General features: G+C 41.7%; 2 protein-coding genes across 3 annotated transcripts; both read right to left on the reverse strand.

Annotated features, from left to right (window-relative positions):
* Positions 1–556: 556 nt before the first annotated feature.
* LOC124174398 (facilitated trehalose transporter Tret1-like) lies at positions 557–7,768 on the reverse strand. 2 transcript variants are annotated; one of them, XM_046553530.1, is made up of 6 exons: positions 7,616–7,768; positions 5,909–6,170; positions 5,369–5,529; positions 2,936–3,211; positions 2,617–2,864; positions 557–1,882 (listed from the first exon to the last, which is right to left on the reverse strand). In XM_046553530.1, the coding sequence occupies exons 2-6, from the start codon at positions 5,968–5,970 to the stop codon at positions 1,484–1,486; spliced, it is 1,146 nt and encodes a 381-aa protein (XP_046409486.1). In that variant the 5' UTR covers positions 5,971–6,170; positions 7,616–7,768; the 3' UTR covers positions 557–1,483. The 2 variants fall into 2 exon arrangements, with proteins under 2 accessions (XP_046409486.1, XP_046409485.1); XM_046553529.1 differs by lacking the exon at positions 7,616–7,768 and adding an exon at positions 6,911–7,065.
* A 1,582-nt stretch (positions 7,769–9,350) lies between these two features.
* Positions 9,351–13,482, reverse strand: LOC124182724. Its single transcript, XM_046570314.1, has 3 exons — positions 13,349–13,482; positions 11,712–11,904; positions 9,351–11,009 (listed from the first exon to the last, which is right to left on the reverse strand). Exons 1-3 carry the CDS (start codon positions 13,355–13,357, stop codon positions 10,315–10,317), a joined length of 897 nt encoding a protein of 298 aa, XP_046426270.1. The 5' UTR covers positions 13,358–13,482; the 3' UTR covers positions 9,351–10,314.
* Positions 13,483–17,241: the final 3,759 nt, after the last annotated feature.

The raw sequence follows: 17,241 nt of genomic DNA on the forward strand, positions 1-17,241 counted from the left end.
CACTTTGATCACAGAAAGTTGCAACTGTCAATACACAGTCGGACGTATACCTCATTACCAAGAAAAAACCGGTACTTGGGCGAGTTTCTTGAAACGATCATTTTGCGTGTAACAAAGTTCTTTCACCAATAATCAATGATAAGTTGTTTGAACTTTTTCCCAGAATACATTGACCCGGAATTTTGGAAAAAAAAAATAACTTTGCCAGAGGGAAGATTTTTGATTTTTTTTTTTCTCAATCACATAAGCCAGTATTTTGTTCCGTTTGACACCTAAGAGTCCGCCCTCGGCATAATCAAATCACCTTATACCATAACGAGTTGAAACGGTGCCTCCAATTTTTACATAAAACGTTTCTCATTTGTAACTAAAAATGCAATGTCATTCTTGCGTCAAAATGTGATGGCAAGGCGATACCTAATAGTTTCATTTAAAAATAAACAATACGATGTATTTAAAAAGAAAATTATGTTTTTTCAGGCATATAAAGTCGGCACGTGCGTGAGAATTTTCATGATCTTAAATGTAATTACACTTCGAAGCGTTTCCGTTTTTAATATACAATTAAATCTAATATTTATGACGAACTCTGAGAAGTCAATAATGTTGAAATATACTAATGATAAAGTTATGACAAAAGGTTTGTGTCATTCTTTTGCCAGTAGTATGTTCCATAAATCCATTAAAATCGGTAAATCAGTTTATAAATATTCATGGGGTACTTATACCATATCGTATTCACTTAATTGTCAGAGTCATACAAGCTTTTACAAATGAAAAAAAGACATTTCATTCTTTACTTTTTCCTCGATATAAAATGATCGATTCGGGATTAACACTCATGTACAAGAGCCAGTGAAGGTGGACAAAAATCGAAATTATCGATGACCGAAATTACAGCGTGAAATTTCTATTCGGTTTAAATCCTTGATCCGAGTGCATTAAGGGACCTGGTGGTAAGGTGATTGTTTCAGGTTTTCCTTCTATTAGAATACGAAGGGAAAAACGGATGAAAAAACACAGTGAAAACCATCCGTTAATTAGATCAAGAACGGATCAATGCTTTGTCATTACAACAAGAAATGCAATGAGAGACAGAATTCAGGTCCGAAAGTAGAAGAAATGAAGCATCCGCAGTTGCTTTAGTAACAAATCAAGCCACAACCCCAATTCAGAGTAATCTTGGGTCTAAGTTATAGGTCACTTGCATCCCTGTAAAGAAGAAGAGTCCGTGGTAATAGAGTCTGAGTTAAAAAATGAGAAGGACCACGAGGACCAACAGTGTGACATTGGATGGCACGGGACCCCATCAACATGATAAAAGAAGGACCCGGGTTTCCTTGCTCGAAACGAGAATCTTGAATTTTTCGCTGTTCTTCAGGGGATGAGCGATAAGCGCCCCTTTCGTCCGTCGAACTCATCCCATTCCATTCCGTCTTATCATATCCCGTGACTCCATGATGACCTCGCGATCGTTACTAGATCACAGCGTAGTTTGGTCGTTAGCGACGGTGTCGTTTTTCGTTTCCATCTTCCTGATCCTGTGCAATTTCATCTGAATTTCCTCCCTGGTCTTGCCCTTTGTTTCGGGTATGATAGCCGCGATGAAAATAGTACCGGTTAAGCATATCAATGCGAACATGCCGAATGACAGCGGCAAGCCAATGACGAGTTTCATGTTGATGAAAATCTTTGTCACCGCGAAGGCCAGCGACCAATTCAACATCGCTGCCGCGGAACCGATTGTGCCCACGACGTTTGTCGGCGACACTTCGTTCACCATGATCCAAGGCACTGGTCCAAATCCGATGGCGAACATGATTACGTAGATCGTTAAGAATATCAGAGGCGCCCATGGGATGCCGGTCGATTGTACTCCAGACTGTCCGGAAAGGAGGTAAAATGTGGTGAATGGATTTCGATAATAAATGCTCTACCTGTCATCTAGGAGTGCGTGTAATGAGTTATGCAAATATCGCGTTGGTGCGCGTATTTGATTAAAGCCACTGGTTAGGATTTAATCGGAACACTGAGCACGCGTGCAAGTTCGATAAAATGATTTTACTGATCCAGCAAGCATTCGAAACTATTTTCAAGGTCTTGTGTACATCAAATGAATTTTATCACGACTAAATCTTATGTGTATCAAATTATTTCAACGTCCCATTTTCGTCAAGTTTAAAATATTTCCAGCGAAACCTCAGCACTGGTTGTTAGAGCCACTTAAAGTCAAATTATGTACTACTTCCAGACGGAATGAATTTCATCCGCCCAATTGTTATTTTGTCATGCAAGATTCGCATCAGTTGGTTTATACACAGGAATTCTTTTGACAAACCAAAAGGCATAGACCGTATATTATTCATAAACGTACAACTTGACGATAAGCGAATTATACTTTATTAGTACTTTAATTTTTTTTTAAACGTCTAGCTACTAGCTTATTACTACGATACTCGTAAAAAAAACTTGCAATTCAAGTATGAAGTGGGACATAAAGAGATGAAATAATCGTCTATTCGTCGAAGTTTGCGACAGTTCTGTAATTCTTATGCATCCTTTCCACAGCCCTACTCTCACTCTCCGGTCGTTGGTTAAAGTCATAACAGAACTCACCTGAAAATAGAAATGCAGGGCGACGGCAATAAGACAAAGACCCATGACGCTGGAACTGGTCATGAGAAGAATTCTTCGGCCGGCTTTGTCGATCAGCAGCATGGATACGCAGGTTGCGAAGACCTGGGCGACACCCATGATGCCCGTGCAAGCCGTTGGGCTAAGAGCCGACCCTTCGGCCTTGAAAAGTTCCTCGGCGTAAAAGATTACGGCATTTATTCCAGACAGTTGTTGGAGAATCATAAGTCCTGGGAGAGAAAATTGGAAGTCGTCAGAGCATAAAAGCTCACAGCGTGATTGAACAACCCCAAGGACTCACCGAAGGATATCAGCACGGCCCTTTTGTGATTCTTCAACTCGGCAAAGCTAGCCTTCTGCATCCTCTGAGATTTTCTATTGCTCTCGAGCTGCGCAAGCTCCTGCTGAAAGGGGTAACTTTTGCCCCTAAGTCGCTCCATGGCTCTCTCCGCGTCATCTCGACGGTCTTGGCCGATTAACCACACCGGCGTTTCCGGCATGAAGAGAAAAACCAGCAGCAGAGCCGCCGGTGTAAGAGCTGAGGTGACGGCGATCCATTTCAAATTTTTTATCAAACCTAACGGATGAAAGCATATTTTACGATTAGATCAGGAGTCGAGTTATTTTGAACGTGGCGCGATACTCGCTGGTTTCTTCGATCGGCTTGAAACATGAAAAAGAGTAGCTGAAATTTATTTTGGCATTATATGGCTGCAGACAGGATTTAATACCATCGGTATGACCGACCATGATTCACATTCGATAACGATCAATAAATTGAATGGATGTGTTTATATCGGCCAATAACTTTTATATTACGCAACGGGATTCATTAAGGAGTATCCATCTGTCTTCTATACCCTTTTTCTATCAATTAAACATTTATTCGAAAATACGTGTAAACTGAGTCGTAAATTATGAGAGATAACCAACAATTGGACATTTATTGAAAATTTTAACAGTAAAATGGCTGCGATAAGTGTTTAATTATAGACACATTATACATGGATTGTCGTAAATTTCTTACTTTTTATTTTCTCTCATAGCCCAAGTAACAATCTATCCTTCATCTCCGTATCATTCTTCCGCGTCTAGCGCGAATTTCGTAACGCGGATAAGGTCATAAATTATTCTACCATAAAAACCCACGTGTCGCCGTAAAGCATTTGAAATTAAAATGATAACGTAATTAACATTTTAATAAAAATATCAGCGAGGAAAATAAATAACTGTAAAATCACGTAAAACTTTCCGAATGATACTTCTAATACGAAAAAAAAACACCTCGACTGATGAATGGAAAAAAATTCATTGCACAATTATTGGGGATCTAGCACGGTTAATTAACTCTGAAGCGCCACAATCACCGGCGGTTAGTGCAATTAGGTTATAACTCATTTGATATGGACTGAATAAAAAAAACAATTGTTAAAAAAAGTGCTGACTCGTTGTTTTTCCGCGGTCCAATATACGGCAAATCCATCAACCTGCACGCCTTTGTTCACTGCTGACCTCTTTTGTCCCCCTTCATGTAAATTGAATTTTTATCGCCACCTATACACGGAAAGGCTTGAAATTTCATCAGGGAACCCGGATGTTTTCAATAAACTCGAATCCTAATATTTGATGACTTGAGTGATACCCTCGGGTACCGAACCATCGGTCGACCCTTCTTTTTTGGCTCGAGCCCGACATAACTTGAGAAAAAGAGGGGATAACAAAGACGAGATAACGCAAATAGTTTGACCAACTTTTTCAATTTAACCTTTACCGATTCAAAGTCGCAATCATCGTATTTTGCCTGAAAAAAAGATGCTCGGGTTCATCATCAAGCGTATTTGAGACCCCTCAGTTTAATCTCAGCTTTTTTGGCCAGGCAGTACAAAAAACAGCTGCAATTAAAATATATTCTTTGCACTCAAGCTCTGACGAGTTGTTTCTTTTTTTTTTTTATTTTTTTTTTTTTTTTTGCTTTGAACTTGACCACCAGTTACATCCACGCTCTGAACTCTAAAGAATAATACCAAAAAAAAAAAAAAAAAAATTTTGAGGTTACGCAAGATGCCTTGAACGGAAGATTTTAATTGTCTCACGCATTGCTTTCGCGCAATAATACATCATAATTTGAAGTAATAGACAATTAATTAAAAGAGAGAAAGGAAACAAGGGAGAGATTAATTGAAAAAGACGGATTTCAGTGAAATATACATATACAATTCAGAAACTGAACGCAAACATATAGCTTTGTAATTTTTTCCTACTTTTAAACAAATTCACCTCATTAGGAGAATCGTAACAACTTTCGAGTTCTTGAAGAAAAAAATCGCAGAACGTATCGCAATTGTCGAAATGAATTGGATTTCTTAAAATACAAATTACGTTAGTTGCCTGAACGCGTCACAACCTGCAAATGAAACCAGTCGAAACTTATTTTTCGGTACAATTTCTAGACGCACGTCATGTCTAGACACTTGTTGATTTTCTGGTATAACACTTGAGTAAAGTGTAAAAATGTTTGCCGAACCAAGATAGGTGAAAATTGTTTAAATATCAGCTAAGAGTGTAACTTATACAGATAAATTATAAATCAGCAACTCAAATGTATAAATGACCTTAGCAGCGCTACAAGGATTAACTTCAACCACTTGTACTTCCAGTTGTAAGGTTCACGCATTGCGTGCAAATTCTACACCATCAACGGTGCCATAAATTCCGTATAGAAGTAACTTTCTACCTGTCAAATATCCCAGCGAAATGCCAATCGTGATCTGGAGCTGGAACAACGCACCAAGAGTACCTCGAATGGCTGGCTCCGCAATTTCGGACACGTACAACGGAACCACGACTGTCGTTGCCCCGATTGCAGCTCCAGCAAAAAATCGAGCCACGAACAACCTGTTTCACCGTGAATATAAAAAAAATTACATTATTGATTCGCAAAGTAATTACTGTAAGACGCGTTATTTCCAATCCAACGCAACGCCGCGCCGCCAGAACCCTGTGATTACTTGGTCCACCCTGTTTGGAGTTCCGCTTAACTTAACTGCTTAGTATAAACGAACGAAAAATATTACGACAAAGGTGCAGTTCTCCTTGGACTCGGTGCCCAGACCTCAGTAGCCTAGAAGAGTGTTAAAATGAGCTTCAGACGATGAGAAATATCACAGGATTCGATCAGATATTGGTATTGTGCACCACATCGTGAGCAAGGTGGTCACATTAGTCAGTTCGAAAGGTAAACGGCCAAGATCTGAAATGGATTTTAATCAATTACCATAAAGGGCTTGGTGCAAATCCTATGATGAACCAGCAAATCAAATAAGGAACGCCAATCATCAGTATGGCCTTTTTTCGTCCTACTTTATCGGCTATCCATCCAGCGGGAATGGCACCCACGAGAGCTCCCAGCGGGAGCAAGGATCCGACCCATGACTGTTCGTCCTCGACCAAGGTTAGTGTATCCTTTTGATTGTAGAGTGGGAGAGCTGGGGATGACCAGCCGAGATAATTACCAGCAGTCACCGCGGCCAGGGTAGCTACGATCAAGCGCATTCATTCATTTATCATCGTCATCAATTGGTCTTGGTCATTTTTAGTTCCAGAAGTTTGAATGTGATGATAATAAGCCGTTCAACACAGCCGAAATTTGATCCAGCAACATGATTGAGAATTATTCAGAAGTGTCCTTATGCTCCTCATTGTCACGGAGAAGACGAGTTACGTAATGGCAAAGTTTGATGACGAATAATGAACACTTTTTGACGAACGTTGTCTATTTGTATGAAGACATGAATTGGGACATCGTTTGACATCTGTATCCCTGTATTTAGCACTTGTGTTTTCACAGAATTCTTGGTTCATAATCATTAAATCCAATTGCCAGAATTTATGTGCCACTTTGGATGGTTATGGACCGTTGTATTCCCGGTATCGCGGTATTGAAACAAATAAAATAATTTACTTCTTGCCGTCCGTAGGTAGATTCGACTATTAGTGCGATGCAAATTTCGTCGAGGAGAAGGAGAAGGTGATGTAATTTCTGATTAAATTTGCGCTGCGCAGTCTTTTGAGAAATCAGTAGAGCCTCTGCTTGTCCGATTTATACGACGACGAAATTAGCAATTTGATGACAGAGTAAAATAAAATCCCCTCAAATACTCGTGGGGATCTTTATTACCTTTTTCGCTCTTCGAAAATCCTCGAATTTGAGGATAATCAACGTGCGATGAATTTTAAACGTGACAGATACTTCCGACACAATATCGCGATGACTTACCCGAGAGCGTCGCAAGGTACTGTATCAACTTTTCAGTCGTCGGTGACGGGGTTGAGTGATTTTCCGGATCAAACGAAGACATTTTTAACGCACGAACGCTCACGAACACAAAAAGTATGCGACTCAAAATATTAACATACCGTATGACCGGTTTCGCTTAAGACGATTGAGAGATACGTGAAAAAAAAAACAAACAAGATAAGCAGAAATCAGGAAGTAATTCTGCCATAGACTCGTTTAAATCATCTCAAGATAAAATTGTTGCGGTTGAAATGCAGCGTTCACGAAGGGCTTGTTACGGCTAAGAAGCTGCCGTACATTTCGTACACTCTTATATACGGGGTTACCTCTTATCTTAGCTTATCAATTTTGAGGTCACGGCCTCGTTCTTTTCTCTCATTCTCCCTGATACGCGTATAATTGCCATGATATACACATGCTTAAGATCTATCACCGGAAGATCATCATCCAATTGTCCACACCAACTGCAGCTTCATTGTCTCCGGCAAGAGTTTCTAACAGTGCGCGCACAAGATTTTTGTCATAAATCGTCGAATTAGATCCAATTGCCGGGGCGTATAGGTGCGATTTCGTAATTCCGTCAAGGGCGGGGAGGTCGTACGTTGTTTCAGTTTACCGTCATTCTATTTGATACGAAAATATGAAATGGAGAACTTGAAGCCTGTATATCAGAATCATAATTACCATTGCGAAATGAAAACCTGCGATTGTGCGACCTCGTGTAATTCTTCTCCAAAATTTTCTCGATATCTCCGATAACGTCCACTTTTCCGCTACGGCTACAACGCAAGCGGAGGTATTACCGTTGTATAAATAGACCCCGGGCATGCTACTCGTATGAACCTACCGCGTGTAGTATCGCGAAGTCCGCGATTCAAACGGAACGATGATTCTATCCAATTGTCCTCGACGTCACGTCAATTTCCTATTAACCCTGATCAACCTGGTTCACAGAGTGGATAGCTAGACTATTTATACTGCAATCAAATTTCAGACTCGACTGAAATCTTCTTATCTCCTTCGTCATTTCGCCTTTCTCTCTGAGCACCGACGATTCCAATTTTTTCAAATACTCAATTATTCGCAAGTAAAAATGTTCACTAACTCGTGTCGACGGTGCAGTGGAAATGGCAAGTTTCAAGCCGTATTGCAAGTACGTGCGACCTTTGCCCCATTTATTATTGAATGCAAGAGGTGGGGACACGTTACGGAAATCTCTGGAATCCAATACCTAACATCCAACTTTACGCTCCGTCGTTGCAGCATGAGAACGCCAGCGATCACGGTTGAATGCCAATATCATGGAATTTTTCTTCTAGCGAATATATACTGATAATAAATCTCTATACCTATATCCAATTCGCATTCCCATCTTGCCGAGATTCATTTCAGAGTACGGTAATGGTTGTACACGGCGTGCATCGCGTTCACGTTGATGAGCTGTCAAGTGTATCAAAGTATCAACCGACGCTCTTAAAATCCGTGCTGAACTACACCTACCTGTACAACAATTTTCGGGGGAAAATTCTGACTGGGGAGCAAAGCTCATCCGGATTAAAACGAATCAAATCATTCTGGCCAATTAAACGAGTGAGTGAGAGAATGGAGGCCGACTGATTCATTTAACAGGTGGTCTCTCGGGATTACCAAACTCTGTATGTATAGCAGTTAAACGGTGTATAACGACGTCCCATAATGAAAATTATCCGTAAGTGAGTCAATTATCCGCGTACATATGAATGGGTAAGATATTTGTACGTCTGCAGAAAATTCATTCTCCACGCTCATGGTTCATTTGACTGACAACGCTGACTAACTGAATTTCTTCCGTATTTGAACAGTACGCTGGGAAAAAGCAAATTATAGAGCGAGAAACAGATGTGTTTTTCAAATATTCAGAAGACGATCGGCATAAATTAAACTATCGTCGGAGAATTATGCTGTGCGGTAATATATTCCGAAAATTTAATAATATTGCGGATTTATGTATAAATGTTTGATATATACAGAGTGTGTATTTATACATCCACCCCATATACTGGGAAAAAAAGAAAATATTGTCGATACGATTAACTCGGTTGGTGAAAGATAAATTGAATAATAAAAGTTAAAATAGCTAAATAAAAATATTTCTTTGAATACCAATAAAGTAACTCGACCCCTGTAGCAGTAAGTGTGCGTTTATAGGCGTAGATAACATTTCTCTTAAATTTTTACGATCACTTACGCAGCGCCATCACCGACCTTTCAAACAAAAAAATTAATGTAATAACGAAAAAGAAAATCAAACAAGTACACGATTTAACTTAACGCGTGCACGTTATAATTTGAAAACTAACGTTTTCTCAGATTCGTAAGAATAAAAAACAAACTTTAATTACATTGTACATATAGGTGATGAGAAAATGCTGTAGTCTGCTTTTGTAGGAAATAATAATTTATTCTGCACACATTTTTCAAGGAATATAAGTCAAACATGTCCCTCGGATTCCGAGACGGTGGGACATGTTCAAAAAGTATTCAATAAATCAAGACCCAACACCTTGTGCCAAGAGCTTGTGGCAAAACCACAGATCCGGCCGGGCCACAAGCTTTCAGATTAATATCCGAATTAGAGTGAAGGAAAAGGACGTGACGATCATTGGAGCGATTTTATAATTGTGGGAAAAAGCAAGAGACGAGCTTTGTGGGGATAAACGAGGGATGAATCATTCGCAGGCTTAACGACCGGCTGCATTACCTATGCATTATTTCCCCCGTCGAAAATAGTCGAATAATTTTTATATACTTATTACCACCATGTGTAACGCGTACAGAAGGCACCCACTCAACGCGGCTACTTTACGGCGAATTCGCCGTAAAAGCAACGTTCAATAATTCAAACCCGTTTCCAGCAAGTCGCTAATTTCCACTAGCCGGATCAGTCTTTTATTAAAAAAATTCGAAAGAAAACGGCTAAAGGTCACTGGTCTAAGGTTCCCACGTTTACGTGATGACGTAGCTTGCAGGGCGGTCGCACCCAAGGCCTGAAGATTCTTACAATTCGACGTATCAATCGTTGTTGAATTTCCGCAGCAATATAAATATGCGTTCGTGATATGTACCGCGTTTTTCGCTAATCAGGTTTAAAATTCTTCAAATATCCCTACAAATTTTAATGTCGGTTACAATTACTCGCAGCATCTCTGACGTCAACGTTGCGTACAAGACACGAGGCACCGTTCGGGAATCAGAAATATTCAATGGCACGATAAAAAATGGTTTTCAAACAGGACCCCACTGCGATCCAGAGTTCAAATGATAAAAAGTGATCGGACGCGAAAGGGTATTATTTTAACGATGTAACGTATTACCCTGCGAGCAAGGCCGAATCCAACCGCGAATCATTTAGCCTCGGGCAAATTTGTGGCGGCGACTCTGAACCCGTTGTGATCCGCGATGTAGTGGACCTGCTGAAGAAGTCCGTTCGCATCGATGTAGCTGTAGGCGCCTCGGGTTGTTCCGTCCAAGGATCTGGACTCAGTTTTGGCGCTGGTATCGCCGGCATAAGTGTAATCGTACTGACCGAGCGAGTCCTGGATGTGACGTAGCGAACTGTGCATCAGCCTGTAGGGAACGACCGGAAAGACGTAGTGCGGAACGCCGGGTAACGCGGCGAACCCTTGGACGCGATGAGCGTCCTGCAGAAGCGGTTGGTTCGACGGGACGACTTCCGGTTTTTCACCGAGCGCTGGAATGCCTTTGGAAATTTGCTCCGCCTGCGTTTTCGAAAGTACGAAACCGTTTTCGTTCAGATCCGGTCTCTCCGCGTCTAACTTGTTGTCCGGATCTTGCGCCGCCGGGTTCAGATAGTCCAGGAATGCCGGGGGAGCGACGCTTCCGCTCTGCTGATCGGCCCTCCGCAACTCCTCGAGATGCGACTGTTTCGCCGCTGCCACTTCCGGCGTATCCTCCACTGGCCTCAGTTCCTCTTTCGCCTGTTGCGGAAGGTTGCTGGCCTGCACTCGGAACCCGTTCTGAGCATCCGCTGTGTAGGCGACAGTCTGCAGGATACCGTTCGCGTCTATGTAGGAGTAGCCTAAATTGGATCAACTGGGTAATTAACTGTGCTTATGGTGGATAATGGTGGAGGATTCAAAGTCAAGGTTGGGCTTCTGCTCGGACGTCGGTGCGAGGATTTATCCGGTGCACGCTGTTCGTGAATAAACGTGGCGGAATCAGGCGCCGAAAAGTGAAACTGACGTCGGTTATTGGTTCGAATATGAGTGAAATATATCCTCTGTTTATTAGATACCAAAAAATTAAATTTTGATGTATCAGGGCTCGTTTAGCTTGTGAATAAATTTTCGAACTTTGGCAATACCATAATTCATTCGAGTTTTCTTGAGTTTCAAAATCTTTTTCTATTTTAAAGTGATAAGAAGGAAATAGAATTCGGCATTCTATTCTACCTTACAATCAGACCTTTACTAATTTGAACTTTCTACATTTGGAAATTCTACAAAACAGATTTTCGCGTCTCTGAAACTTTGACGTCGCGGCCTTTCTAATTTCCGATATTCCCACGCGTTCACCCTCCGCACCCTGTCAAAACGACCTGACGGTGTTATCAAAAGTCTAAACCGTGACTTTGTAACGGGGGCGAATCCGTTCGAATGTAAAAGGTAGCCGGGTGTTTTGAGGATTGCGGAAGTACGCGGCCCCCTTTTCAATTTATATGGATATGTGCTGCTAGGAAGTCTGAGGCCTGCGCGCTGCATCTTGAATTAGATCTTCTTACCTCCCTGAGTCGTTCCGCCTAGACGAGTTTCCACCTTGGAATGATGAGGCCCCGCGTAAGCGTAGTGATAGCTGCCCAAACCGTCGCGAGTCTCATATTGTCCCAAGGATCCCACAGGCGCGATTGGACTCAGCCAAACTGCTGTCAGCGGGGTGCCGGCGCAGCAGCCGATCAGGACGAGCAGGATAGTAACCTAGTAATGAGAATAATCGTCGCTTATTTTTTAGGCTCTTGAAAGGAAGTTTGATCGCATCTCGCTACCACCTTATACAAATTGAAAAAAACTAGCTCCAGGACCACTGAACTCTGGTTCGTCCGATCCTTAAATAGAGCAGATACTGTACGTTAATGCACTGTTTTTCGAATGCCAGTTGATTCTCATGATCCCAAGAACATATTTTATTCGTAAGTCAATTCTCTGTAAAGAAATCGTCCGAAACGAATTTTTCCCTCATCTTCTCAGCACATAATAAAGAATTTTCATGCAGAAATATCTTACGCGTATTACGATGAATTAATCTTTACGCTTTATTTTAATTATATGATTGAAAATTACATACGATTTTTTGACACAGTGTATTGAGAAAACAAATTAACCCTGGCGTATGAAAGTTGGACAAACGACAAGATTGTGGCATGAGAGAAATACAACAATCACATGATTCTTATACATTTTTTCATAATTAATCCGATTAGGACGTTTAAACTTTTTTTTTTGCCACCATCTGTAAAATTGCGCCCAAACGATTTCCGAGTTCATTTAATTGATTTGATAATATTTTTATTTCAATGATATTTTACTGGTTTTTACGCCTGACTCATCTTATGATAAAGTTTGTTTTTCAAACGCTGTGAATTTGTTTATCACCGTATGTTACATTAAAATCAATTATACAGTTACAAGCATCAACGCTTCTTTTTTTGTCGATGTATGAGCTAGGAGATAATCAAATATTGAATTGAAAACGTTTTAATGAATCGTGCAATTGCTCGAAGCGACAAAACAACGTTGAGTAATTCATGTGTGAATGCGAATTATAAACTGACACAACGTTAAAATAATCTAATTGACTCCGTATTGACAATTCTACTCGGAATGTGGGATTACATAAGTTTGCGCTAAGTTTGACCCGCCGGGATAGATAAGTGCGCACTTAAGCGTTGTAGTATGAGTAACGACGAAGTGAAACTGTAAACCGGTGAAGAAACTCACGTAATGCGTTAACCTCGCGAACTTGAGATTACGTGTGCAAGGCATCTCCTCATTGATCTATTGACGCATTTGTGCACGCGAATGCAAAAAAAATGTCGCGCGGATGATAAATCTGCACTCTCGGTAAATGAACTACATCTGAATTGACATGTTTTCATTCTGGTGATTGAAACTGTGATTACGACACCGTGTGAATTCAAAAAAGAAAAAGAAAATAAATAAGAATGATAACAGACCTGAGAGACAATGAGGGCCGTAATTTGATGCGCTCCTATATTCGTCGATTATATTTCATCGAGAGCAGTTATTCTTAGAACGGTGGTGCTTATAAATAATTCAAACAATCAAAGTAAAGAGGATGATTGGTCCCATTTCGCAAAGGGCTATTTACGGATGAATGGGTTGCGTAGCGTTTATTACTCACAGCTATCATGGCGCTATGCGTAGCAGAATCTCCACGTATCGTAATACTCGGTACGCACTCTTGCCGGATGAAAATCTGCTCGGTATATCACGCGTTGTAAACTTGAACCAGGATCCAGGCAAAGAAGATGCGTGTCCAGATGCAAGTGCATCTTCTTATATAGGATCCGTACTTCTCCCTCTCCTTGGCGCTCTTCTCCCGGCCCTCTTTCGCCTCCCACTAGCATCGCCGGGGCCCTATGAGGCCCTCAGCCCCGGTACCGCGACCACAAATCACCCCGAGATCGATTCCTCGCTCGATAAATCAATGTTTATTAGCCTCGTGGCAATTTCAACGCCGCCGCAACAGCGCTCGACGACCATTTTTTGATTTTCGAAAACTATCTCGTCTCTTATTCTCCGCCGTCGCGAACTGCTTTGTTTGTCATTGTTCTATTTCAGCTCTCTAGATCGTAGCAAAGTATCTTTGTTATGTTTAATTGCCCGCTTCGCGTCCAAATTAGCGAGACAACGGCGTGGCTTAAACTTCACCGATGCATTGCAGACTCGGCGCTATAATATAACTCGATGCAGAGGAGAACAATGAGGCCTGCTGGGAAACGGTATTTCGCATGCCGATGCAAATATTCTATTAAGAAACGTCATCCGAGTTATGCGATTCACGTTGTTCACACCTTGATTTTGTCTGGAATTTTCGCAGGCAATGCATAGATCGCAACCATTTTTTTCCTCAATCAGCCAAGAATAAGGTATCAAATCCTTAAAAGTCTCGCACGCGGTTAAGACAAAATTTACAATTCTGTAAATGTTGACAGATATACTCGAACCAAAGTCATGCATTTTCTCAACGAGCCGTTATTAATAGTGGAAAATGGGGGATGACGAGAAAAGAGGAAGCGTGCAACCAGCATTGGCACCGTACTTACATATAAGGTAGATGCCAACGTTTTCCGCTGGCATTACAGTTCCCACCTCAGCAAGAACCAGAATCTACAGAATCTGCCATGGGCCAATGAATGGAGAAAAAGAAAACAGTCAAGATGATCCCACGGCTGGTCAGGTGAGAGGGATTTCGAACCTCGTAATGGATCCAAAGCGCAAGAAGTCAAGTCTATTTTCTAACTACTTAATTTCAGTGAGAGGAATTTCCTCACGTAATAGAATAGCGACAACACGTTGGCTAACCACAGTTCATATGCGGTAAAAAGCTCGATGAGCGGCACCGTCAATTCCTCCGATTCACGGAACGAAGCCGCAAAGTCGTTCTCGAAGAATCAAATCTTTGAGCGATACTGCCGAGCGGAATACGTACCTGTATGTTTCATCTCGGAGCCGTGCACCGAATGTGCTCGTAATTACACGGTGGATGAAACGGCACAAGGCGCGGTGTTGACAAGGAGGCTCTAATAACGTCATTAGATTATACTTAGGAGAATGGCTTTCTATAATCGATTGTACAAGCAACGGTGGCCGCGTATCAATGGGTGCTCATAATTGCAGTCGATGCACCGTTACAACTTCTCCCATATTGTATGTATATACCTATGTATATACATCACTTTTGGTATACTCTCGGACTTCCATTTTTCTTATTCACCGTTTTTGTCCTGTTGTATAGTTGCCCTGCACCGTGCGACGTCGGTAGCAGACCTTCTCAGGTCTTCATCATCCGACAAATGTCACGCCTCTGTGGCTTGGAATAATGATGGATAAAGAAAGGTCCGGAAGAGGAGTAAGAGCAAGATCGACGAAGCCCCGAGTTCCAAAAAACACCGCCATCTTTATTTCGGCTCATCCTCTTCCCTGTCTTTCACTCTGTAGGTAGGTATATATTGCAGATCAGAAAGACAGGGAACAAAGAATACGAGCCTCATTCTCCGTCGCTCCAGAGTTTACTGACACTGCATTTTTTCCCCCTTCCTTCAGGTTTTTATTCATATTTGATTTTCATTCCCAGCAAACGCATCGAAAAACCACACCACGGGTAAATACTACTTGCGTGGAAAATAAAAAATCGCTGTTTTAGATCGCGTAACAAATTACCTTACTTTGCGGTATGTTATACGCGTAATCTTGGGTGCGTGACGCACCTCGTCCTCGAGGATATTGTATGACTATACCTAGGTACACGTGGGCAGACGCGTTGTATACCAACTGAAACTAACTTGAAAGCACAGCACTTACAGCGTAACTCATCCGACTGTAGCGGAATCCGCTCCTCGTAAATAACTCATCGAAATTACACAACCGCCAGCGTTATTGTTGCACCGATTTTTATCAACGGCAAAAACTACCGGCAGACATCTTCTGCTTGGTACTTGGAATGATCAGGCCGTTTGCCAGGGCTAATGACCATTTTCTTCTTTTTCTACCTTGATCGGACAAGTTCAATGAACGATATTGAACACCGACTTTGGACTTTCACTAATGATTCACGAAATCAAATCGATGGACACGGTGCAGAAAGAAAAATCATTCGTTTGGTTGAATTAGTCGTAATTTGGAAATTTAAACAAACTCCTGTTGTCGTTTATCTCACCGAATATTGCATCGATACACCTGAAAACAAATACTATTTACGGACTGCGAAGCCAAAACCTGTCGATAAATTTATTCGAAGCGATTCGTCGAACCGGCGGGCACCTAATTCAATTCGTCCAAAAAGTATGGAGAAAGTTTTTTTCAAGCGAAGGAAATACCTTCGCATCGTCGATCAATGTACGTTGAGATTCGATTTCGTGAGTCTGATGTATCCTTGTAAGGTGGTGTATTTTTCTTACTGATCTACCGAGACAACGAGCCGAACGGACAACGTCGATGGGAGTGACCAGAAACCGTTGTCCGCGAGGCAAGAGAAGGCGTCTATCTATTGCATTTACGATACCATGTACCAGATACGAGAGGGCATCGGACTCTCGGGAGCGTTTTGACCATCGACGATTACCAATTCAAGGAGAGAGAGAAAGAGAGAAAGAGAGAAACTGGAACCAGTACGTATAAATTCTCGTCTGCAACCACGCGATGCACCCGGCTGCATTTTAGCTAACGATCTTGAGACACGAGGATTGCGTCGAGAAGCCGATCGCGAGATCTGCTGAACTACCAACGACACGCGAAATTTTTTGCAAACACATTCTTACATTTTCGAATAAATCTGACGGTGAAACAGGTCAAGTACCAGCGTCGATGCGACGATAATACCCTGCATGTTTTCTACGCGAGACTTCGAATCGCAATATTATAAGATTACCCGCAGTCGCGCTTTGAGCACGTCGTGGTTTTTATCTGACGTGTTTGACATTGATTGTGTAAACTAAATTTTGCGATATCATATCGATGGGCAACATAATTACCGTAAGTACAGAAGGTTTCTTCTAGCTCGCGATTCGATACAGGATATCCATTTCCAACGGTGCACCGCTAATTAGCAATCACTTTCCTCGAATGAACCGCGAGAGCGTTAAACGTCCGGAAAATCAACAAACGCATCGTCCCCCCGATTCCGATTACGCTTCGAGTAAAGCTTTTTTCCTTTTGCCCGCAATCGCCCACGCAAAATGGCAACGAGTTTTGCCTCCGGCATTGCCAACGGCGATCGGGCAAGGATTTCGCGGGGTTTTGCGATGAGGGAATTGCGTCGTCTAACTGGGACTAACGAGAGGACTGCGAGTGCGTGTGCAACGGAGAACGGTTTATGGCTAGGGCTTGGATGTATTAATCTCGGAAGTCAACGAGGCAAAAACTCGTGACTCGTAAAATTTTTCACGCTTCGAACAACGAGGAATCAGACACTCGACGACGCATAGCTGCGGGATATTCATCAAGTTACGAGTGGTTTAAGATTATTTTAAATTCCTCGCACTCGCCGGAATCACCGGTCTCTAATAATACCGT

The sequence above is a fragment of the Neodiprion fabricii genome, chromosome 1 (genome assembly GCF_021155785.1).
Source record: "Neodiprion fabricii isolate iyNeoFabr1 chromosome 1, iyNeoFabr1.1, whole genome shotgun sequence".
Taxonomy (NCBI): domain Eukaryota; kingdom Metazoa; phylum Arthropoda; class Insecta; order Hymenoptera; family Diprionidae; genus Neodiprion; species Neodiprion fabricii.